Genomic DNA, 24,920 nt, shown 5'->3' with positions numbered 1-24,920 from the left:
TTATACTTCACAATGTTTAGTTCTCTATGTTCTCAAATGCAGGAAAGGTCAACTAGAGGTTAGCATTTCATGGGTATCAGTATGTTATTCAATGGTGTAAAACAGCAGCTAATCCAGATTCACATGAGCGCCTCTGACTGCTGGGCCCTGTAAAGATCAGAAACAGTTCATCATATATTATTTTAGAAATGTTTATATACATTTTTATATAATTTATTAATTTAATAAGTAGCAATATGGTGCTAATTTTTTGTTGAACACAGCAAAACTACAAATAAATTTACACTAACATCGTTTCAAGAACCCTCCTGATTAACTTCTGGGTGAATTTAGACTCTGGATTTAAGCATTTCCGCTCTGCACTCTTCAAAGTGACACTGGAAATAAAAAAAAAGGAAAGATGAGCTGAATGCGGTCAAGAATGTTAAGATAGCAGTATGATCATTAATGTGTAAATATCCATGTAAATCATTGTTTTTGTTCTTAGTCTTACATAATCTCTTGTTTTCCACAAGACGGACTTGGAGGCATGATTTCAAACTTCTCAATGTTCTTCCTTAAAACCACATCCACTCCTTTGTCAGCACAGAAGCACCTGCCTTTGTGAATCTTGTTCTGCCCTGGAAGAGAGATTTTTTCAGGATTTTTTAGCTGCAGAACAATATAACAAACTAATATTTAGAAGAATCAATAGTACATTAGGTCTTAATAAGCAACACTCACCGTGTACTTCAAGCAGACAGACCAGAAAAACAATAACTGCACCAGTCTTCATTGTGTTTAAGTTTTTGATGATTGTCTAAGGCTGTTATTATACTGAAGAAGATTAGCTGCTTATATAGCCATCAGAAGATCAGGGGTTTATAGCACGGGCACAGTTCCCAGTTTCACTTTCACAAGAACAGCAGTTTCGATTTCCCATTTCTTTGAAATGCTTTTGCTCAAAGCTTTGGATATGTTCTAGTCGCTTGTCATTTAGTGTCACGATTGTTCTTGTTAATGAAGAAAAGTTTGTTTTACTACAATTTTGAAAGCTGATGTGAATTCTTTCAGCCAAATATACATTTAGAGACCAAATGTAATACATTCCTGCACAAATACTAAACCACCCTTGATACTAATTACTGACATTCATCTATAATTATAATGTAATTTGTACAAACAAATGTAAACAAACAATCAAATTTGCCACAAATGTGTTCAAAACCATGTGCACAAATTGTTAAAATGTTTAAAATAATAATAATAAACACTAACATTTTGGATCATGAAATTAACAATACAGTGATGATGAAAATTAGTGACATCACAGCAAACTAGGAAATTAACTAAACTTCTGTTTTCAGAGGAACAGAATCAATCATCAGTTTTCACTTCCCCTGTATCTAAAATAGATTCTTAAGGGGATACTCCACTTTTTTGGGAAATAGGCTCATTTTACAACTCCCCCAGAGTTAAACTGTTGAGTTTTACCGTTTTTGAATCCATTCAGCCGATCTCCGGTTCTGGCGGTACCACTTTTAGCATAGCTTAGCATACATCATTGAAGTGGACAAGACCATTAGCATTTCTAAAAAAAAAATGACCAAAGAGTTTCGATATTTTTCCTATTTAAAACTTGACTCTTCTGTAGTTACATCGTGCACTAAGACCGACTGAAAATGTAAAGTTGCGATTTTCTAGGCTGATATGGCTAGGAACTATACTCTCATTCCTGCGTAATAATCAAGAAACTTCACTGCCGTACCATGAGGGCAGCAGGCGTAATGATATGACGCAGCGCCTGAAAATAGGCCACCTTCCGTCAACACAACGGAACTATTTTCAGGCGCTGCGTCATATCATTACGCCTGCTGCACTCATGGTACGGCAGTGAAGTTTCTTGATTATTACGCAGGAATGAGAGTATAGTTCCTAGCCATATCAGCCTAGAAAATCGCAACTTTACATTTTCTGTCGGTCTTAGTGCACAATGTAAATACAGAAGAGTCAAGTTTTAAATAGGAAAAATATCGAAACTCTTTGGTCATTTTTTTTTAGAAATGCTAATGGTCTTGTCCACTTCAATGATGTATGCTAAGCTATGCTAAAAGTGGTACCGCCAGAACCGGAGATCGGCTGAATGGATTCAAAAACGGTAAAACTCAACAGTTTAACTCTGGGGGAGTTGTAAAATGAGCCTATTTCCCAAAAAAGTGGAGTATCCCTTTAAAGGGTTAGTTCACCCAAAAATGAAAATTCTGTCAGTAATTACTCACCCTCATGTTGTTCCAAGATACTTTTGATTAAATCTGAGAGCTGTCTCACTCCTCCATAGGCTTCCATTGTAATTGAAACCTGCCGGCCCAGAAAGTTAGTAAAAACATTGTTAAAATAGTCCAAGTGACTACATTGACTCAACCTAAAGTTTATCAAGCGAGGAGAATACTTTTTGTGCGCAAAAACCCCCAAAAAATAACAACTTTATTCAACTATTCATCTTCTTCTGTGTGGGCCTCTGAGTGAGTTCACGTAGTGTAACAGCACAGCGCAGCGCTACATCAGAACGTAGACTCACTATTGGCCGACGCTGGTCATGAGTGTGATGGCCAATAGTGAGCCTATACGTTCTGACGTAGCAGAGGGGGATTGATAAAGGCCTTCTGAAGCGAAGCGATGTGTTCGTGTAAGAAAAATATCCATATTTAAAATTAACGTAATGATGAACGTAATGATGAACGTGGTTGCCCAGCCCTGTTTGATCCGTGAGAGGCGTCAAAGCTTACGCTACTCCTACGTCATACATCGTCAAGTATTACTCTTTTGGTACAAGTCGACGAGTACGGCCGTCTGCCGGAAGCTAGTTATTAGTCGGTAAAGTTTTATAGTTAAAGTTTTTTTAAAGTTAAATATGGATATTTTTCTTACACAAACGCATTGCTTCGCTTCAGAAGGCCTTTATTAACCCCCCGGAGGTGTGTGGAGGTCCTTTATGATGGATAGATGCACTTTTATGGACTTCAAAACAGAAACAATTCACTGCCATTATAAAGCTTGGAAGAGCTAGGACATTTTTTAATATAACTATGATTGTATTTATCTGAAAGAAGAATGTCATATACACCTAGAATGACTTGAGGGTGAGTAAATCATGGGCTAATTTTCATTTTTGGGTGAACTATCCATTTAAGTCTGCCATATTACCTGCCAGCAACTTACTGCAATAAACACGGGTTACAAGCATTCATGTTTTCAGTCCCTCTGTTACATGACAGTTTTGCTGCATTAAAAGATATATTGCAAGAGATTGTGTTGATAGTTTGATGTATTTTCTATCTTTCACTGTATTGGCCTTAATTTGTGCACTAAATATACAAGAGATTGTGATGTGCTTAAAAACAACTAATAAAAGCCATCAAAATAAATCAGTTATCATATTTGACATGCCCGAACTTTCAGTGTTTTGGTATAATATTCGGTCTAATATTACTCCCACCAAAACATAATAATTTATGCAATATTTACTTCCTCATCTATGTTAATGTCAGCTCAGAGTTCCATAAATCACAGCTTCTGGTGGTGTAGTAGGCACTTCTGAGAAATCACAACTAAAAGGGAGAGGAAGGTGGAGTAATGGTGGGACGAGAACAAAAACTGACGGGAACCCCCTGGTCCAAGAGTATTTAAATGAGCTCTGAATGCCTTCAGTCATAATCTCACTGACCCAGACAAGCACAGTTCATCGAGAACAAGACAATGACGACTATTGCAGCTTTTGTTCTTCTTGCCTGCCTGATTGCTGTAGGAGTGAAAGGTGAGTTTGATCTCTGAGAGTTATAGATCAAAATCTTTTAGCATATCTTGTATTTTTGATTATGGTGATGTTCTGCAGCTAATAGACTATAATGACATTTCTTTTCCAGGGCAGGACAGGTCTTCAAAGGGCAGGTGCTTTTGTGCAGACAAAGGTGCAAACATGGTTTTAGTGAAGAACATCGAGAAGGTTGAAATCATCCCTCCAAGTCCATCTTGTCGCAAACATGAGATTATGTAAGCATAGCCTACATTTGTATGCATTCATGTATTTAAATGTTCATCAACTCTACAAACTATCCTGAGTAAGATTCAGCTCATCGCTTTTGTCGTTTCACAGTGTCACTCTGAAGAATGGTGCAGGACAGAAATGCATGAATCCTGAGTCAAAATTCACTAAAAATGTCATAATAAAGGCTCTTGAAAAGAGGTGAGAATATTTGCTTTAAGTTTATTTACTTATCATTTATATATTCAATACAAATATATAAACATAAAGACATAAACTCATCTGGCAGAGGGAGACACATAGCAATTAAATAAATGAATGAATACGAATATAATAAATGAACTTTTTTCTATTTTTGCAGGAGCCAACAGTCTGTGCCACACAGTACATCTGTCACTGTGCCACTGAAGAACATCCTGACATCAACACCATCAGCACCAACATCCTTCAAATGACTCCATAGACTTCATATGTATTCATACACTGCCTAAATAAGTTGGGATTCAATTTAGAAAAAAAAAACTTAAAATATTAACTAATGCCTAAGCTGATTAAATTATTTTTATGTGAGCACTGCGTTGTAAAAATCCTTAATGTTTTATTTAATTTTTCACAAACATATTTTAATAAGACCACTGAACAATGTGTCATATGTACATTCTTTTTTAATTTGATGTATCCTCTTTGTCCTCAAAGTGTTAAATAAAGATTTTTATCTACAAATTACATCTTCTGACTTCTTTTAGAGTAGTTCTTGCATTCTGAGATTCTGAATAAAAATGCATGATGCTATTGACATTTATGATAAGCAATAGTTCCACAGGAATCACTAAAACATCACAAAATTCAATAAAGCTTTCAAGATTACTATTGAAAACATTGTTTCACAAATACATTTTATGTGAATAGTTAAGACTAAATTGACTGGATTTAATGTTCCTGTCTCAGTTATAAGCTGCTGGTTATGACTGATCAGGGCTGCGTTTCCCAAAAGCATCGTGAGCCTATAGTTGATCGTAGAACAATTGCCACCAATGGTCTCTACAATCAATTTAGGCTTACGATGTTTTTGGTAAACCCAGCCCTTGCTGGTAGAAAGACTTTTGTCAGTGCAATCTAATGTAGATTTAGTCATATTAAACAAAATTTTGACATGAATAAATTAATTTAGATAATTTAATTGGGTTTAGAAGGTTTTTGAAGTATAATTTTATAATGTAGGGTTTACAAGGCCATGCACATACACATATGTAAAGTGATATATATATATATATATATATATATATATATATATACACTCACCGGCCACTTTATTAGGTACCCCATGCTAGTAACGGGTTGGACCCCCTTTTGCCTTCAGAACTGCCTCAATTCTTCGTGGCATAGATTTAACAAGGTGCTGGAAGCATTCCTCAGGGAGTTTGGTCCATATTGACATGATGGCATCACACAGTTGCCGCAGATTTGTCGGCTGCACATCCATGATGCGAATCTCCCGTTCCACCACATCCCAAAGATGCTCTATTGGGTTGAGATCTGGTGACTGTGGAGGCCATTTTAGTACAGTGAACTCATTGTCATGTTCAAGAAACCAATTTGAAATGATTAGAGCTTTGTGACATGGTGGAAGTAGCCATCAGAGGATGGGTACATGGTGGCCATAAAGGGATGGACATGGTCAGAAACAATGCTCAGGTAGGCCGTGGCATTTAAACGATGCCCAATTGGCACTAAGGGGCCTAAAGTGTGCCAGGAAAACACCCCCCACACCATTACACCACCACTACCAGCCTGCACAGTGGTAACAAGGCATGATGGTTCCATGTTCTCATTCTGTTTACGCCAAATTCTGACTCTAACATCTGAATGTCTCAACAGAAATCGAGACTCATCAGACCAGGCAACATTTTTCCAGTCTTCAACTGTTCAATTTTGGTGAGCTCTTGCAAATTGTAGCCTCTTTTTCCTATTTGTAGTGGAGATGAGTGGTACCCGGTGGAGTCTTCTGCTGTTGTAGCCCATCCGCCTCAAGGTTGTGCGTGTTGTGGCTTCACAAATGCTTTGCTGCATACCTCGGTTGTAACGAGTGGTTATTTCAGTCACTGTTGCCCTTCTATCAGCTCGAACCAGTCTGGCCATTCTCCTCTGACCTCTGGCATCAACAAGGCATTTCCGCCCACAGAACTGCCGCTCACTGGATGTTTTTTCTTTTTCGGACCATTCTCTGTAAACCCTAGAGATGGTTGTGCGTGAAAATCCCAGTAGATTAGCAGTTTCTGAAATACTCAGACCAGCCCTTCTGGCACCAACAATCATGCCACGTTCAAAGTCACTCAAATCAACTTTCTTCCCCATACTGATGCTCGGTTTGAACTGCAGGAGATTGTCTTGACCATGTCTACATGCCTAAATGCACTGAGTTGCCGCCATGTGATTGGCTGCTTAGAAATTAAGTGTTAACGAGCAGTTGGACAGGTGTACCTAATAAAGTGGCCGGTGAGTGTATACTGTATATACACACACGTATTGTATATATATCAAATCTCAATCTTTTTTTCTTTTTTCTTTATATTAATTTAGACATAAGCATGTCCAATTGTATCTTCATACATACAGTATACTTGTGTAGAATGATATTTCTCAACTGCTTGATTGCTTGTACAATTGCAAAAAAAACTAAACTTTATTTTCGACTCGCTCTAATCTGCTAATTGCGACTATAAGTCATGAAGGTATTAAGATATTATAAACATTGAAGGTGCTCTAAGCGATGTCACGCGTTTTTTAGACCAAAACATTTTTTGCACATACAGCAAAAATCTCCTCACTATCCGCTGGCTGCCTGTCCCCTGAACACACTGTAAAAAAACGCGATCTCTGACAGCCAAGGCTCCACAAACAGCAACAAAAACAAACTGCGGCGACCCGCTCCACGAAACATAACAAACTGTTCCAGCCAATGACCGACAAGAAGGGTTTGGGGGTGTGGTTTGGGGGGTTAGTGTGCAGATAGTCTCGCGTAGCCAGATCTGGAACTCATAGCAGCTTTCTTTGGCCAAGGCCCGCCCATAAGGCCGTTTGACCGACATGTCAAACAACCAATTACAGTTCGTTTCGTTCAGCGTCACGTGGAAATGTCCCCACAACAACAGACCGGCGTGCAACAAGTAAGTCAGCATAGAAAATCAAAGGAGGAGAAGAAAACCGAACACAATACTGAATCGGCCAGCTGCGATGTCAGCGTCTGTTGTTTCATGTTTGCCCGCAAACGCGGCTGATATCCCCTTCACAGTTAGGTATTTCACTTGATCTTCCATAATAGATCATAGCTGTCAACACTGAACATTGAATATAAGGGAGATTTCCCGGAATCCATCCCCAAAATAAGGGAATTTTTTTACACGATTCTTACCCACCACAAACTTTAAAAATAAAGCACTAATCATTAAAAGTCTAAAGAGTTTATAACTACAAATGAGTGAGAGAGAAAGAGACAGTGTGTGTGTGTGTATTAGAGAAAGTGTGTCATTTTTTAAACATTTTTTATCAGAGAATGTTTAAATACTAATATCAGCTTACGAGGGAAACGGTACGTGGTGCTTCGGGGGCTGCTGGAGATGATTAGGGAGAGGTCTGTGCTCCTTTACCGATCAAAGCGCGCGCTGACACGGAGTATAATTGTTTATACTTGACGCGTCCGCACGAGCGCGGCAAAGATTACGCGTTGGGTGCGCAAGACCGGCAAGACCCCATTTCGCTTGGCTGTGTGCACAGCTTTTTTTGTAACAGCGCGTGCGGCGCCGCATCCGAGGATGAACGACTTCAAGCCGAATCTGCCCCGAGCATGTACGTCTCACACAAATACGGGATATTTTACGGGAAAATAATAAAACGGGAAGACAGCGGGAAAAGAGCTAAAATACGTGAGAAACCCGGAAAAAACGGGAGGGTTGACAGCTATGTAAAAGATAGGAGGGGACACACAACTAGTAAAGTTGGATCTGCTGGGAATCCTTATAAATGCTGACAAAGGGTCGGCCAGGCTTGGAAAATAATACTCTTCCCAAATCCCGTCGGCAAACAGGCTAAAATATCTCTTTTTGTCTCCACTAAGTGCCTCAAACAAAACTCCTGGACATCTCTTAAAGAGTCTACGCCGTGAACCTCGCATACTTTTGAGAATCCTACGTTTAGCTGATCTTGAAAAATGCTCATTGTCACTCATGTAAACACAACAGTTTTTCTTCCGCAATCACACATCTGCGCTTTGTTTCCCGGCAGACCGAAAAATAAACGCGACACTCGCGCCCCCCGGAAATCCGATAAAATTCAACCAATCAGATGACGACTTCGACATTCCTGAAGTGTTTCCAGTTAAGTGTACCATATGCATCAGACGTTTAGCCAACGTTCCGTGGGCGTGACGTCTGAGGCTGAGACTAGTGTGCAGATGAGGAGGGAGGGTCTAGAAAGCCTCCATTTTGTTTGACAATAGTTTGAACGTCAACAAGAAGTGACGTCACCCAGGATCGCTTAGAGAACCTTTAACATCATGATTTTCTGTAAAGCTGATTTGAAACAATATAAAAAGCATTACAAATGCAGTTTTTATTTGGCAATCACCAATAAGTTTGACTTGACTTGATAAATCAACTGAAAAAGCCACATTCCCATTTTACTCACAGAATTAAAGCCAAAACACACATAAAGCTACTTCCAACAGTGATCAAAGGAAGCTGTAAAGCTCCTCCAGGCCTGATAGCGCTCCGGCGCCACGCCGGATTTCCGGCGTACAGACGTGTCTGCAAAAAAAAAAAAAATCAGGTTTGCGTTCGCGGATCTGACAATTCCCAAGATCTGAGAGGCGCTTTCACTAAACCACACCAGTGTACTTCAGCCGCAGACCTGCCAACATGTACGCATTTTGCGTAGCGGGCACGCATTTTGACCTCAAAGTAGGCTACCCTGGTACGATTGTCAATCTACGCAAAAACCTGGTGACGCCTCTGTGCACGCGCTGTCCTCAAAACAAGCAACAGCTAAAGAAGCGGAGTTCGACCAATCATAGCGCTGGGTTCATTCCCCAAATAGCAAGCGGGGATGATTGACAGATGCGTAAGGCCTATCATTAAAAAGAGACTGAAAATCGACAGCAATAAAGAATCCCGCTCGATCCGCTTCCACTCCCGCGACCCGCCGTCTGACTGAGTTCATAAGCGAGGACAGTAGGCTACAGTAGTCGAGGTACTTCTGACTCCTGAAGGTAAACGGGCTAGGGTGGATGTGGAAAGTTGAAGTATTGTATTGAGTTAACTTAATCTGGATTCGATGATCACACGGGAGTGATCGCATGGATTATTTTAAAATACTCCGTCATTCATGGTCACTCAGATAAGAGGAAAACATAATTCAGCCATGCAAATTATAAAATGCTTAAGAATTGAATAACAATACATCTAAATAAAATTGAAATCGCTATGGCTAGTGATTATGAAAGTGCTGTGATTTGTGGATTAAGTTACTGATAAGCGCGGGTCTGCAAACAGGCGTTTATTTATTCATTCTCACTGTTGAGAAACGTAGCCTGCATGTGTTACGTTATTGTGTTAATAATAACTAAAGTACCTAATTATGTTACAGAATTATTTTGTATGAAAAGCACGTTAGTTACTTATGGATTAAAAAGTACCGTTGTATCAGTGCTGCGCGAGCTCTCTCTCACAAACACAGACCACGCGCACAGAAGGAGAAGATAGCCTAATTGTAAAATGAAAATTGACGGGCTAAGTTTAAATTTTGTTCTTGGTTGTGTTTTTTTTCCTGTCAAAATGTCAGAAAGCATTTTTTTTATCCATCCGTGTTTTTAAAATTCGTTAAATGACGTACATTTTACTATTAACACAGCCCTATGCCGGATTCGTCTAACAACTTATACTTGATATTCTTTTTAGAATAAGTGATTCGTTTTGCTATTATTGGTCCTGTGACCGGACTCCTGTCTATTCATTGTCAACTATTTTCTATAAGTATGATTGTATTGGCTAACGTTTATTCAGCTAATGCGTGTCCTGTTTAAAATATGCCATGTATTTCAAATGCAAAGACAACACGTCAGAAAAAAAAAGCCCTTTTTTTCTTTCATTTTATCAAGTATCATATTTGGATATTGGAATAATAAATTAAGTAGAACTATCTTAAATGTACACATCTATTTTTTTATTATTATTATTATTATTTTTACTGTTTTCTAGGGGTTTCTTAATTTTAGACTAGTTGACCAGCACACATTATTTTGCAATGCAATAGCCTATTAATCATGAATAAAATATATTGCAGTGCAGTGCAAGTGAAATTTAGGATTTGGGTCGAATTAAAAAAAAACTTTAGAAGTCAAAACTAGAATTATGAAGATAGGCATGTGTTTGTGTGTGTCTTGCATTCTCAAAAAATAATGACAAAAATATATGACTCGTCACTTTGTGTCAGAAATTAGCGGAGGATAAACTTTCCCTTACGCATCTGTCCCAGGGAAAAAAGTTCAGGCTCAGGATTTTTTTCTACTATCACCCCTGCTCCTCTCATAACTTCCACTTTGGCTGTTGTTGGTTGCTTTTTGCAAATCCTCATTACTAATGGAAGAAAAAAATGACCAATTAGTCTCTTTTTTTCTCTTAGTTTCTCTTTTTTTTATGGACTAAAGGGGTGTCAAAATAATTAAAATTCAGACTGAATGATTCTGCTCAATGAAGAATAATGAAGATGTTTGTGTACAATTTATAAAAGATGAATATCTGTCTGGCCATCTGAGATTTTTGTATGGAGAAAAACATTAGGGTCATGATCTTTGGATAGTATTACATCACATCATGAGTGAATATTAGCACCATGTATTGTTTGCTTTTGGCATCTAGCAGTGTTTGGACTATGGAAATGGACCGGTGACATGTGACGTCAGACTTAACAAGCAGATTGTGACGTATATCCAAGTGAAACGGCTTCTTGAACAAAGAAAAAGGTGGGTCAGGACTTGACTTTGACCATTAAGAATTGGTTGGATGGTTGTGGTTTGCTATTGCTGTATTCTCATGAGTGACAGGTTGATCCCGCCCTCGCGCCAGTAAACACATCATCAGAGAAGAGAAGAGATGTCGCTGCAAGAGGGAGGGAAGTTATTTTTATTAAAGATTACGAGTTCACATTCATTTAAAAAGAAAATTACGATACGCACGGATAAATCATAAATAAAACACAAACTTTGGTTGACAGTTTAGTTGATTGTGTGAGAGTCTGATTGTTTTCTGAACAGACAATACTAACCACAATTCCAACACTAAAAGGCAGGAATACAAGTGTTAATCTATCGAGTTTGAGGAGAACTAACTTCATAACACAAAATATGGACCACATCTGGTTACTTAAAATCTTGGTCTAGTTAATAGAAACTGCAATCAGTTCATTGAATGTATTTACAGTAACTCGTATAATGAAAAAATGTCTCTATAATAAAAAGTAACTGTATATTATACTGTTCATGCATAATCACTCTGTTTTCACAAATATAAGTAGCAGATGAAGTGGCATTTCCAGATTTCACAACAAGACTTTCAGTTTCTCTTTCATTTTCATCAGCATGATTGACATTTATCAGCATGACTTCAACACAATGTCTATATAAAGAAAAAGGTAGTGAAAACACTTGATGATGTTCCAGTGAAATGAGAAGTTTTGTGTAATGCCCTGATTTTGTTTAGGTCTCAAACTGTTTGGTATTTCTACATTTGAACTCTGATTAATCACTTAATTTCATCATTAGAACATTTTCATTATTCAAATATTTAAAAATCTGAAAACAAAAGTTATTTGCTGTATATTTAAACTGTATATGGCATAAGCCAGACATTTTTTAACTTAAATGCTGAAGGTTTGGTTTATGTAAAGTTATCCTGAAACATATCTGTCTCTGTAACAGCAAAAACCACAGAAGCAATAATGCAAGTGAAGGAAGTTTATTACTCAGTTCCCTATCGGTCAGTCACTACAACGTAGGTCAGACTGACCAATAGGAATCTCGCTAGAGAGGCCAATCTACTTCGAGTGAAACTAAAACAAGCCAATGCACATTGGCATGCAATCATTTGCATCAGCTGCGCGTCCTCGTCAGCGCGGGTATTTAACAGCAGCTGTTATGATTGCACACTAGCTTTTTGCTTCGGAGCCAAACGCTTCATGTTTAAATCTACAGAGTGTGACTACGAGCCTCTTCTTTGGACCTCTCCTTCCCGGTGCGGGCGTTACAGCACGGCAGCGCGAGCAGTCTTCTTTTTCTCTCTCCTGTCTGTGGTGTGTTGAGCAAAACCAAAAAGCTGTTGTAACAGCTGGTAAGGTGCGCCGTATGAGCGCTCAAAAGCTGTTGTAACAGCTGGTAAGAGAGAGAGAGAGAGAGAGAGAGAGAGAGAGAGAGAGAGAGAGAGAGAGAGAGAGAGAGAGAGAGAGAGAGAGAGAGAGAGAGAGAGAGAGAGAGAGAGAGAGAGAGAGAGAGAGAGAGAGAGAGAGAGAGAGAGAGAGAGAGAGAGAGAGAGATCGCGCACAGACAGGTGCACATTCCTGTCTGTGTTTGCAGTGACTGTTCCCCTGCGTGTTTCAGCACCAGTGAGAGCAGTCCCTAAAAGAGCTTACACAAATAGAGAGCGTCTTTTAAAAAGAAAAAGATGACTTTCTATTTGTGTGTTTCTGGATGCGGTCGTTACCTGGGCTCACAGGATGGTCACAAACGCTGCCTCGTGTGTCTGGGCATTGAACACACTGAGGCAGCGTTTGTGGATGAGTCATGTACCCATTGTGGGAAGATGACCATCGCGGAGCTACGGTCGAGACTCCTGTTCCTGCAAAGGGGCGGAGTCCCCGTGCCTCTGCCTCGTTCCAATCCTCCTCAGAGGGTTGCTTCGGGCGGGGGCGCGGGTGACCTGAGGATCACGGTGAGCGCGTCTCCTTCGGGGAACCAACCCCCTAGGAGCCCTCACCCCTCTCATGCTCCGCAGCCAGTTGAGCTTCCATTGGAGAAAGCTGGACCATCCTCGAGGTGTGTACCGGTTGTCTCCTTTGGGGCTCCCAGTGACCAGATGTCGATCGCTGCATCGGAGGGTGGGTCAGACCTCTCTGCGGACGACGACTCGGCACCGCTGCCTCCTTCGGGGGTGCCAGCGGTGCCTGTGACGGACCCGGAGATGATGGCCATGCTCTCCCGGGCCGCCAACGGGGTCGGGCTCGTGTGGAATCCTCCACCGTGTTCCGAACCCTCGAGGTTGGATGATTGGTATCTCGGGGTGGCGCACGCTGGTTCTCAGCAACCCACCCCAGTGCCTTTCTTCCCGGAAGTGCATGAGGAACTTACAGGAACGTGGACGGCACCTTTTACTGCCAGAAACCGTTCCAGGGGCTCCTCCTCCCTCACCACCCTTGATGGCGGGGCAGCTAAGGGATACACGCGTGTCCCGCCAGTGGAGCGGGCCGCTGCAATGCAGCTGTGCCCTAACTCCACTCGGCGCGGAGAACCGTGTCTTCCTTCCTGGGCCTGTAGGTACTCGTCGGACCTATTCGACGAGGCTTACAAGGCCTGTGGGGAAGCTGCCTCTGCCATGCACGCCATGGCGTTGCTGCAGGTCCATCAGGCCAAGGCACTGAAGGACCTGCACGAGGGTGGTCATGATCCACAAGTTCTCCAGGAACTTCGTGCCGCAACGGACCTCGCGCTTCGTGCGACGAAGGTCACCGCGCGGTCAGTGGGTCGTGCGATGTCCACCTTGGTGGTCCAGGAGCGCCATCTCTGGACCAAGTTCCCTCCCTCAGGGAACGAGGGTTACCATATGTAACCGAGACGTTCCCTATCGGTCAGTCACTACAACGTAGGTCAGACTGACCAATAGGAATCCCTACCAAAGCGCCACAGCTGCTGCACCCCATCCAGCGCCCCATGCAAGCCTCTACACCTTCTTGCCTTGAAGGACGATAGGAGGAGGCTACACACAGAGTGTATCTGTCACTGTTGTTCCTGTAATAACCCATACAGTGAGATTATTGGATAACACTGGGAAAGCGTGCCCTTCAGTTAGGAAGGAGGACGCTGCGGAACCCACTTACTTCAAGGAGTTATGTGGGGAATACATATGGACTAGCCCGAAGGCTGTACTACATACGAGATAGTGGGTGACTTAGCCCAAGGGAAAGACACGGGCTTCCGTTAGGAGCAGCCGTGGAAAATATACACATATGGGATCCCCATAGGGTCACACATATGGAACCCAGCCCAGATCCGGTTCTCAAGGATTCAGCGGATAAAGGCCTGGCACCTGGACGCTCCGCCATGTCCGGGCCGAGGGGTTTTTCGAGGACTCAACAGGTTTTTCACTCTGGAGCAATAAGGGTGCACAGTAGGGTGCAGCAAGCCGACAGAGCCGGGCCTCTCTGTGCTTCTACCCGTTTAGGGTGAGAACACGGGAGGAGACCGGCTCTACACGTAGGCTATAATATCTAGCGAGCGTGTTAGGTGTCGCCCAGCCCGCAGCTCTACAGATATCTGTTAGCGAGGAGCCACGTGCCAGCGCCCAGGAGGATGCAACGCCTCTCGTGGAGTGTGCATGCAACCTGAGCGGACAGGGCACGCCTTGAGCTTGGTAAGCCAAGGCGATGGCATCCACTATCCAGTGACCGAGACGTTCCACGGCCAGATGACACAAAAACAAGACTGGTAGCGCAGGGACAAGATGGTCAGGGTCCCGGTGATGAGTCTTGATGTGAAGTGAAGTGAAGTGAAGATCCAGGTGAGGTGATGTAATCCACGGCAGTGATAATCCCAGGGAAACACGAACAAGACACGAGCTGACACGCCGACAGGAAAGGATCAACCACACACACGAAGGACTTCCGACAACGATCTGACAATGAGAGTACAAAACTGTGAGTATAAATAGGGGATTGAATGAGCTGCAGCTGGTGAGTGGATAATGATCAGCTGGAGCACTGATCAGCTGGATTGCTGATCAGCAGAACGGAGTGGTAACGCCCACTCACACACACCCACACAGATAACAACAGAAACACAAGACAAGAAGGAATCAATGAATTTATGAACCGTGACAGTACCCCTTCTCCTAAGAACGCCTCCTGGCGTTCCCAGACTCCCTTACCTGTCGATTGTAATCATCAATAAGGGAATGATCCAGGATGTCTCTAGCCGGTACCCAACTTTTCTCCTCCTGACCGTAACCTCACCCGGTCCACCAAGTACTGGAATCCGCGTCCCCTCCGCCTCGAGTCCAGAATACGATTTACCGAATAAGTGGCTTCCCCTTCTACGAGTCGCGGCGGGGGAGGAACCGGGACTGGCGGATTAATACGAGAATATAACACGGGCTTGATCTTGGATACATGGAAGGCGGGATGAATCCTCCTGTACACTGGAGGCAATTTGAGGCGGACTGTCACCGGACTAATGATCTTGGTGACATTAAACGGGCCAATGAATTTGGGAGCAAGTTTATTAGAAACGGAGCGGAGAGGAATGTTCTTAGTAGAAAGCCACACTTTTTGACCAACGACGTATACGGGAGGCTTTGACCGGTGGCGATCGGCCTTGGCCTTGGTGCGCTCCCCCACCTGGAGTAGAGTCTCACGGGCTCTAGTCCAGGTGCGGTGACACCTCTGGACAAAGGCGTGGGCGGAGGGAACCGCGACCTCGGATTCCAGACTGGGAAAAATAGGTGGCTGGTATCCTAAACTACACTCAAACGGAGACAGGCCCGTAGCTGACACTGGTAACGTATTGTGGGCGTACTCCACCATGGACAGTTGCTGGCTCCAAGAGGAAGGATGTTGATCGGTGATCGCGCGCGCGAACTCGACAATCGACTACTGTGGACTTCGAACGAAAACAGGAAGTAAATACAGGTATGTGAGCTGGCTGAATTAACATCATTTTTATTAATATCTTTCACATCTACTCCAGTCAGATTGACCATGGTCACTCTTAATAACACCACTCACATGGCTGTGCACTTGTAATGACACATTAAGGTTGTTAAGAGGCTAAAAGCAGGTTTAGAACTTGCCCCATTGAAGTCAACAGGGTGCGAATTTTAAAAAGAGGATAACACGGTGTAGGCAACACCGATTTTTGTCGTTTTTGTCTGTACTGACAGCACTCCAAATGTACAAAAAAATGAGCTCAATGTTAAAATTGACCGGAGTTCTCCTTTAATGCCCCTTTGTCTACTGGCCCCATTGCTACCCATGCTATAGGCCCTGCAGAGAGACTGCGCTGCAAACCCTCTGTATCCCCCCAATAGGCTCAGAGCCTCACAATAGGCAGCACTCTTGTACCAGACAAACAACACATTTATCGTCAATATTTATGTTAGCATCTTCAACTTTTCACCATCATGTCTGACGAATATTGTTTACACTGAGGACTTTTCTGAAAGAGGTTGTGAAAATGTTTGACCATCTTCCACAGAAAACGCGTTTTGTCCCACATCCTATTTTGTGGTTACTTAATGCCTTTGTAAAATATGTCCAACATCCACAAGCACACCAGCAAAACCAGTGGGTGTTAACCACACTTTGTGATTAATTTATTTATTTCACAGTCCAAAGTTTCTGTTAGAGGACAGCACTTTCATCACTACAAGGGTAAATATTTGTACATTTTAGAAAGCTTAGGAGTGTTAACACCAGATCACCAGGATTCAGTCAGATTTAATCCATAGAAAATGTTGGTTGCTTCTTCCCTACCACTGTGTGTTTTACCTTTATTCTTTCAAACAATGGGTCATTAGTCTACTCCATTATAGTATTTTGCTTCATTAAAAGTTACTGTATATGGCAATAGATTGTGTTGAAAAATGTTTGGTTATTGTGCATTTTCCATCTTTCTCTGTATTGCTACCTTAATTTGTGCACACAATATAAGAGATTGTGATGTGTTTAAAAACAACCAATAAAAGCCATCAAACTCAGTCAATTACCATGTTTGACATGCCCTAACCTTCAGTGTTTTGGCCTAATGTCTAATAGTACTCCCACCATTATAATTAACATCAAAATTTCAGTCTAATTAAAGCTGCAGTCGGCAAGTCTGGCAGATTGAGTGGAATTAGGAAAATTTTTAATGTTTACAACTCTCATGCCCCTCCCCCACTATCAACGGATACCCTCCCAACGAGTTCATGCTCGTCAGTGCGTATGCACCAGATTTTCAGTGAACGCGCCCGTCTCATCAGTATCCATCAACACCTTGGATAATTTGGAGGTATGCTGTCCTGCATGGCTAATCTATTGATAGATTGCAATTGCTAACGTCATTTATACTCTAAATGAGCTTACTTGATTTTCCGCCATCACTCTTCGTTACTGCGCGAACTTCCGCGAACTTCAGGCGTGTGCATGTGATTGTAACGTGCACGAGGGGTGGCGTGTGCCCGATCTGTGATTGACAGTCAAATCTCACACCCCCCTGCACTGATTGGACCCGATGAACCGGGAGCTGTGGATTTTTGCAAAACAAATAACACGCTCCAGGTGTAGTTAGAAGCTCGGGTTTTTTCCTAAAACCACTTTATTTATGTTGTTCTGTCAGATTATAGTGTCGATTTCACTGAATATGATAAAAAAAATGTTGACGACGGCAGCTTTATGCAATATTTACTTCCTCATTCATGGAAAGTTCAGAGTGCCATAAATCAAAGCTTCTTCTTTTTTCAAGATGGTTTAGGAGGTGCTTCTGAGAAATCACAATAAAAAGAGAAAAAGGGGAGGAAGCTGGATAGTGAAAAAAAAAACGAGAACAAAAACTGAGGGGAAACCCCTGGTCCTAGAGTATTTAAATGAGCTCTGAATGCCTTCAGTCATAATCTCACTGACCCAGACAAGCACAGTTCATTGAGAACAAGACAATGACGACTATTGCAGCTTTTGTTCTTCTTGCCTGCCTGATTGCTGTAGGAGTGAAAGGTGAGTTTGATCTCTGAGAGTTATAGATCAAAATCTTTTAGCATATCTTGTATTTTTGATTATGGTGATGTTCTGCAGCTAATAGACTATAATGACATTTCTTTTCCAGGGCAGGACAGGTCTTCAATGGGCAGGTGCTTTTGTGCAGACAAAGGTACAAACATGGTTTTAGTGAAGAACATCGAGAAGGTTGAAATCATCCCTCCAAGTCCATCTTGTCGCAAACATGAGATTATGTAAGCATAGCCTACATTTGTATGCATTCATTTATTTAAATGTTCATTAACTCTACCAACTATCCTGAGTAAGATTCAGCTCATCGCTTTTGTCGTTTCACAGTGTCACTCTGAAGAATGGTGCAGGACAGAAATGCATGAATCCTGAGTCAAAATTCACTAAAAATGTCATAATAAAGGCTCTTGAAAAGAGGTGAGAATATTTGCTTTAAGTTTATTTACTTATCATTTACATATTCAATACAAAGACATAAACTCATCTGGCAGAGGGAGACACATAGCAATTAAATAAATGAATGAATACAAATATAATAAATTAACTTTTTTCTGATTTTGCAGGAGCCAACAGTCTGTGCCACACAGTACATCTGTCACTGTGCCACTGAAGAACATCCTGACATCAACACCATCAGCACCAACATCCTTCAAATGAATCCATAGACTTAATATGTATTCATACACTGCCTAAATAAGTTGGGATTCAATTTAGAAAAAAAAAAAACTTAAAATATGAACTAATGCCTAAGCTGATAAAATTATTTTTATGTGAGCACTGCATGCGTTGTAAAAAGCCTTAATGTTTTATTTAATTTTTCACAAACATATTTTCATAAGACCACTGAACAATGTGTCATATGTACAGTCTTTTTAAATTTGATGTATGATTTTATTTTCATTGTCCTCAAAGTGTTAAATAAAGATTTTTATCTACAAATTACATCTTCTGACTTCTTTTAGAGTAGTTCTTGCATTCTGAGATTCTGAATAAAAATGCATGATGCTATTGACATTTATGATAAGCAATAGTTCCACAGGAATCACTAAAACATCACAAAATTCAATAAAGCTTTCAAGATTACTATCGAAAACATTGTTTCACAAATACATTTTATGTGAATAGTTAAGACTAAATTGACTGGATTTAATGTTCCTGTCTCAGTTATAAGCTGCTGGTTATGACTGATCAGGGCTGCGTTTCCCAAAAGCATCGTGAGCCTATAGTTGATCGTAGAACAATTGCCACCAATGGTCTCTACAATCAATTTAGGCTTACGATGTTTTTGGTAAACCCAGCCCTTGCTGGTAGAAAGACTTTTGTCAGTGCAATCTAATGTAGATTTAGTCATATTAAACAAAATTTTGACATGAATAAATTAATTTAGATAATTTAATTGGGTTTAGAAGGTTTTTGAAGTATAATTTTATAATGTAGGGTTTACAAGGCCATGCACATACACATATGTAAAGTGATATATATATATATATACTATATATACTGTATATACACACACATATTGTATATATACCAAATCTCAATCTTTTTTTCTTTTTTCTTTATATTAAGTTGGACATAAGCATGTCCAATTGTATCTTCATACATACAGTATACTTGTGTAGAATGATATTTCTCAACTGCTTGATTGCTTGTACAATTGCGAAAAAAATAAACTTTATTTTCGACTCGCTCTAATCTGCTAATTGCGACTATACGTCACGAAAGTATTAAGATATTATAAACATTAACATCATGATTTTCTGTAAAGCTGATTTGAAACAATATAAGAAGCATTACAAATGCAGTTTTTATTTGGCAATCACCAATAAGTTTGACTTGACTTGATAAATCAACTGAAAAAGCCACATTCCCATTTTACTCACAGAATTAAAACCAAAACACACATAAAGCTACTTCCAACAGTGATCAAAGGAAGCTGTAAAAGCTCCTCTCATAAACATGGGAACTTCCACTCTGGCTGTTGTTGGTTGCTTTTTGCAAATCCTCATTACTAATGGAAGAAAAAAAATGACCAATTAGTCTCTCTTGAAAAAGGTAGAAAGGAGGTGGTCAGTCATTATCTGCTCTATCCTGCAAACAGATCATCATTAGTTCTTTGATAGCTTATTTATGACGACGGTTTATATTTCATTTTACAGAATGTGATGAAAAAGAGTGAACGGTGAGTACAAATAAACAACAAAGTATGTGTTCGTTGTTATTTTCAGTGTATCATTACAGCGGGCATTGAGGACCCATACAGCATTGCTATATATTGCTATAATATTATATATCACTAAAATAAAATTATACAAGTAGTTATACCAGTCTTTTTCCCCACATTGATGTAATTTGTGCCTGTTAATTTGTCATTTGTGCACACATTTGTTCAATAAGCAATGAGTTCTTATTGAGTGACGTACAGTACATTTTTGACACAATATTGTCAGTTTCTTTTGTCCATAATTCCTCAGCTAACAAAAATAGTTCAAAACGAAGCCACACAAAATTAAATATGACACATATTTTGCTAGTGAATGAGTTGAACAGTTGTTGAATAATTGACAGACAAATCAAATAGCATTATCCCGGTCAAAGAGACACCTCTGAATTACATTATAATTCTATGAATCATAAAAATGCCTATATTTTTGAATGGCCTAAAGGGGTGTCAAAATAATTAAAATTCAGACTGAATGATTCTGCTCGATGAAGAATAATGAAGATGTTTGTGTACAATTTATAAAAGATGAATATCTGTCTGGCCATCTGAGATTTTTGTATGTAGAAAAACATTAGGGTCATGATCTTTCGATAGTTTTACATCACATCATGAGTGAATATTAGCACCATGTATTGTTTGCTTTTGGCATCTGGCAGTGTTTGGACTATGGAAATGGACCGGTGACATGTGACGTCAGACTTAACAAGCAGATTGTGACGTATATCCAAGTGAAACGGCTTCTTGAACAAAGAAAAAGGTGGGTCAGGACTTGATTTTGACCATTAAGAATTGGTTGGATGGTTGTGGTTTGCTATTGCTGTATTCTCATGAGTGACAGGTTGATCCCGCCCTCGCGCCAGTAAACACATCATCAGAGAAGAGAAGAGATGTCGCTGCAAGAGGGAGGGAAGTTATTTTTATTAAAGATTACGAGTTCACATTCATTTAAAAAGAAAATTACGATACGCACGGATAAATCATAAATAAAACACAAACTTTGGTTGACAGTTTAGTTGATTGTGTGAGAGTCTTGTCAAATTCTGATTGTTTTCTAAACAGACAATACTATCCACAATTCCAACACTACAAGACAGGAATACAAGTGTTAATCTAACGAGTTTGAGGAGAACTAACTCCATAACAACAAAATATGGACCACATCTGGTTACTTAAAATCTTGGTCTAGTTAATAGAAACTGCAATCAGTTCATTGAATGTATTTACAGTAACTCGTATAATTAAAAAATGTCTCTATAATAAAAAGTAACTGTATATTATACAGTTCATGCATAATCACTCTGTTTTCACAAATATAAGTAGCAGATGAAGTGGCATTTCCAGATTTCACAACAAGACTTTCAGTTTCTCTTTCATTTTCATCAGCATGATTGACATTTATCAGCATGACTTCAACACAATGTCTATATAAAGAAAAAGGTAGTGAAAACACTTGATGATGTTCCAGTGAAATGAGAAGTTTTATGTAATGCCCTGATTTTGTTTATGTCTCAAACTGTTTGGTATTTCTACATTTGAACTCTGATTAATCACAATTTCATCATTAGAACATTTTCATTATTCAAATATTTAAAAATCTGAAAACAAAAGTTATTTGCTGTATATTTAAACTGTATATGGCATAAGCCAGACATTTTTAAACTTAAATGCTGAAGGTTTGGTTTATGTAAAGTTATCCTGAAACATATCTGGCTCACCAAGCATGTGTCATTTGAATAACCCACGAGTGCTTATAATAAATATAGAATAACCTATATACTGGACACTTTTATCAAACATTACCATGTGTTGCACCTGGACTAATGTCATCCTGAGGTCATCATCGGGTGTTTTCGGATCTTTCTACAGTCAGACACTATCACCGAAGTGACCCAGCTGCCTCCTTGGCCGACTTAATGCCCCTTTGTCTACTGGCCCCATTGCTACCCATGCTATAGGCCCTGCAGAAAGACTGCGCTGCAAACCCTCTGTATCCCCCCAATAGGCTCAGAGCCTCGCAATAGGCAGCACTCTTGTACCAGACAAACAACACATTTATCGTCAATATTTATGTTAGCATCTTCAACTTTTCACCATCATGTCTGACGAATATTGTTTACACTGAGGACTTTTCTGAAAGAGGTTGTGAAAATGTTTGACCATCTTCCACAGAAAACGCGTTTTGTCCCACATCCTATTTTGTGGTTACTTAATGCCTTTGTAAAATATGTCCAACATCCACAAGCACACCAGCAAAACCAGTGGGTGTTAACCACACTTTGTGATTAATTTATTTATTTCACAGTCCAAAGTTTCTGTTAGAGGACAGCACTTTCATCACTACAAGGGTAAATATTTGTACATTTTAGAAAGCTTAGGAGTGTTAACACCAGATCACCAGGATTCAGTCAGATTTAATCCATAGAAAATGTTGGTTGCTTCTTGCACTGTGTGTTTTACCTTTATTCTTTCAAACAATGGGTCATTAGTCTGCTCCATTATAGTATTTTGCTTCATTAAAAGTTACTGTATAGATTGTGTTGAAAAATGTTTGGTTATTGTGCATTTTCCATCTTTCTCTGTATTGCTACCTTAATTTGTGCACACAATATAAGATTTGATGTGTTTAAAAACAACCATTAAAAGCCATCAAACTCAGTCAATCACCATGTTTGACATGCCCTAACCTTCAGTGTTTTAGCCTAACGTCTAATAGTACTCTCACCATTATAATTAACATCAAAATTTCAGTCTAATTAAGCAATATTAACTTCCTCATTCGTGGAAAGTTCAGAGTGCCATAAATCAAAGCTTCTTCTTTTTTCAAGATGGTTTAGGAGGTGCTTCTGAGAAATCACAATAAAAAGAGAAAAAGGGGAGGAAGCTGGATAGTGAAAAAAAAAACGAGAACAAAAACTGAGGGGAAACCCCTGGTCCTAGAGTATTTAAATGAGCTCTGAATGCCTTCAGTCATAATCTCACTGACCCAGACAAGCACAGTTCATCGAGAACAAGACAATGACGACTATTGCAGCTTTTGTTCTTCTTGCCTGCCTGATTGCTGTAGGAGTAAAAGGTGAGTTTGATCTCTGAGAGTTATAGATCAAAATCTTTTAGCATATCTTGTATTTTTGATTATGGTGATGTTCTGCAGCTAATAGACTATAATGACATTTCTTTTCCAGGGCAGGACAGGTCTTCAAAGGGCAGGTGCTTTTGTGCAGACAAAGGTGCAAACATGGTTTTAGTGAAGAACATCGAGAAGGTTGAAATCATCCCTCCAAGTCCATCTTGTCGCAAACATGAGATTATGTAAGCATAGCCTACATTTGTATGCATTCATTTATTTAAATGTTCATCAACTCTACAAACTATCCTGAGTAAGATTCAGCTCATCGCTTTTGTCATTTCACAGTGTCACTCTGAAGAATGGTGCAGGACAGAAATGCATGAATCCTGAGTCAAAATTCACTAAAAATGTCATAATAAAGGCTCTTGAAAAGAGGTGAGAATATTTGCTTTAAGTCTATTTACTTATCATTTACATATTCAATACAAAGACATAAACTCATATGGCAGAGGGAGACACATAGCAATTAAATAAATGAATGAATACAAATATAATAAATTAACTTTTTTCTGATTTTGCAGGAGCCAACAGTCTGTGCCACACAGTACATCTGTCACTGTGCCACTGAAGAACATCCTGACATCTACACCATCAGCACCAACATCCTTCAAATGACTTCATAGACTTCATAGTTGGAGTTCAATTTAAAAAATAAATAGATCTCAAAATATTCAAAACATTTCTTAATGCCTAAGATGATTAATAATTATTATATATATTTTTTAATCTGAGCACTTGGTTGTAAATAGTTTTTTTTTTCCACAAAAATGTTTACATAAGACCACTGAACAATGTGTCATATGTACAGTCTTTTTCATAATTTAATGTATGATTTTATTTTCATTGTCCACAAAGAAGTGTTAAATAAAAGCTTTTTATCTACAAATTAAATCTTCTGACTTCTTTAGAGTAGCTCTTGCATTCTGAGATTCTGAATAAAAATTCAGACATTTATGATTTGCAATAGTTCCACAGGAATCACTAAAACATCACAAAATTCAATAAAGCTTTCAAGATTACTATTGAAAACATTGTTTCACAAATACATTTTAAGTGAATAGTTTAGACTAAATTGACAGGACTTAATAATGTTCCTGTCTCAGTTATAAGCTGCTGGTTATGATTGACCTGGCTGGTAGAAAGATTTTTACATTTACATGACTCACAAATGAGAACAATAGAAGCCATTAAATCAGCAAGAGAGTAACAGAAGGCTATGGAAGTGATGTGGCAAGTCCTAGTTAGTCTAGCAAAGTGCACATTTTTAAAAGGTGTTTTATTAACAAAGTTCGGGAGGAGCATATTCAGATAGTTAAACACATGTGGAGCACATTCAGATAATCAAAGCTAATTAAACACGAGTGGAGCACATTCAGTTAATCAACCCAATCAACAAGTTAAGAGGTATACAGCAGACTTACCTCCGTTCGTTGACAGTTTAACAGCATTTGGCCCCGCCCTACCTTCCTAACATATGCGAATCGAGCTCTCCTTTTCACGTATTTCTCTAAACCGAACCCTTCAATAATTCC

At 39.8% G+C, this 24,920-nt stretch overlaps 4 protein-coding genes across 4 annotated transcripts; 3 read left to right on the top strand and 1 right to left on the bottom strand.

Moving 5' to 3' along the window:
* Nucleotides 1-62: 62 nt before the first annotated feature.
* Nucleotides 63-890, bottom strand: LOC130103781 (C-X-C motif chemokine 11-6-like). The gene is made up of 4 exons (XM_056270104.1): nucleotides 724-890; nucleotides 494-620; nucleotides 291-377; nucleotides 63-147 (listed from the first exon to the last, which is right to left on the bottom strand). Exons 1-4 carry the CDS (start codon nucleotides 773-775, stop codon nucleotides 120-122), a joined length of 294 nt encoding a protein of 97 aa, XP_056126079.1. The 5' UTR covers nucleotides 776-890; the 3' UTR covers nucleotides 63-119.
* Nucleotides 891-3,674: 2,784 nt separating this feature from the next.
* On the top strand, nucleotides 3,675-4,550 carry LOC130103761 (C-X-C motif chemokine 11-6-like). The gene is made up of 4 exons (XM_056270083.1): nucleotides 3,675-3,793; nucleotides 3,903-4,029; nucleotides 4,133-4,222; nucleotides 4,383-4,550. The coding sequence occupies exons 1-4, from the start codon at nucleotides 3,736-3,738 to the stop codon at nucleotides 4,474-4,476; spliced, it is 369 nt and encodes a 122-aa protein (XP_056126058.1). The 5' UTR covers nucleotides 3,675-3,735; the 3' UTR covers nucleotides 4,477-4,550.
* A 13,388-nt stretch (nucleotides 4,551-17,938) lies between these two features.
* Nucleotides 17,939-18,718, top strand: LOC130103729 (C-X-C motif chemokine 11-6-like). The gene is made up of 4 exons (XM_056270029.1): nucleotides 17,939-18,025; nucleotides 18,135-18,261; nucleotides 18,365-18,454; nucleotides 18,601-18,718. Exons 1-4 carry the CDS (start codon nucleotides 17,968-17,970, stop codon nucleotides 18,692-18,694), a joined length of 369 nt encoding a protein of 122 aa, XP_056126004.1. The 5' UTR covers nucleotides 17,939-17,967; the 3' UTR covers nucleotides 18,695-18,718.
* Nucleotides 18,719-23,226: 4,508 nt separating this feature from the next.
* On the top strand, nucleotides 23,227-24,270 carry LOC130103728 (C-X-C motif chemokine 11-6-like). Its single transcript, XM_056270028.1, has 4 exons — nucleotides 23,227-23,334; nucleotides 23,444-23,570; nucleotides 23,674-23,763; nucleotides 23,910-24,270. The coding sequence occupies exons 1-4, from the start codon at nucleotides 23,277-23,279 to the stop codon at nucleotides 24,001-24,003; spliced, it is 369 nt and encodes a 122-aa protein (XP_056126003.1). The 5' UTR covers nucleotides 23,227-23,276; the 3' UTR covers nucleotides 24,004-24,270.
* Nucleotides 24,271-24,920: the final 650 nt, after the last annotated feature.

This window comes from Rhinichthys klamathensis, unplaced genomic scaffold, assembly GCF_029890125.1.
Source record: "Rhinichthys klamathensis goyatoka isolate OS25496 unplaced genomic scaffold, OSU_Roscu_1.1 h1tg000296l_1, whole genome shotgun sequence".
NCBI classification, from domain to species: Eukaryota; Metazoa; Chordata; class Actinopteri; order Cypriniformes; family Leuciscidae; genus Rhinichthys; species Rhinichthys klamathensis.
The sequence above is the reverse complement of the archived record's forward strand: the minus strand, read 5'-3'. Positions and strand labels throughout refer to the sequence as shown.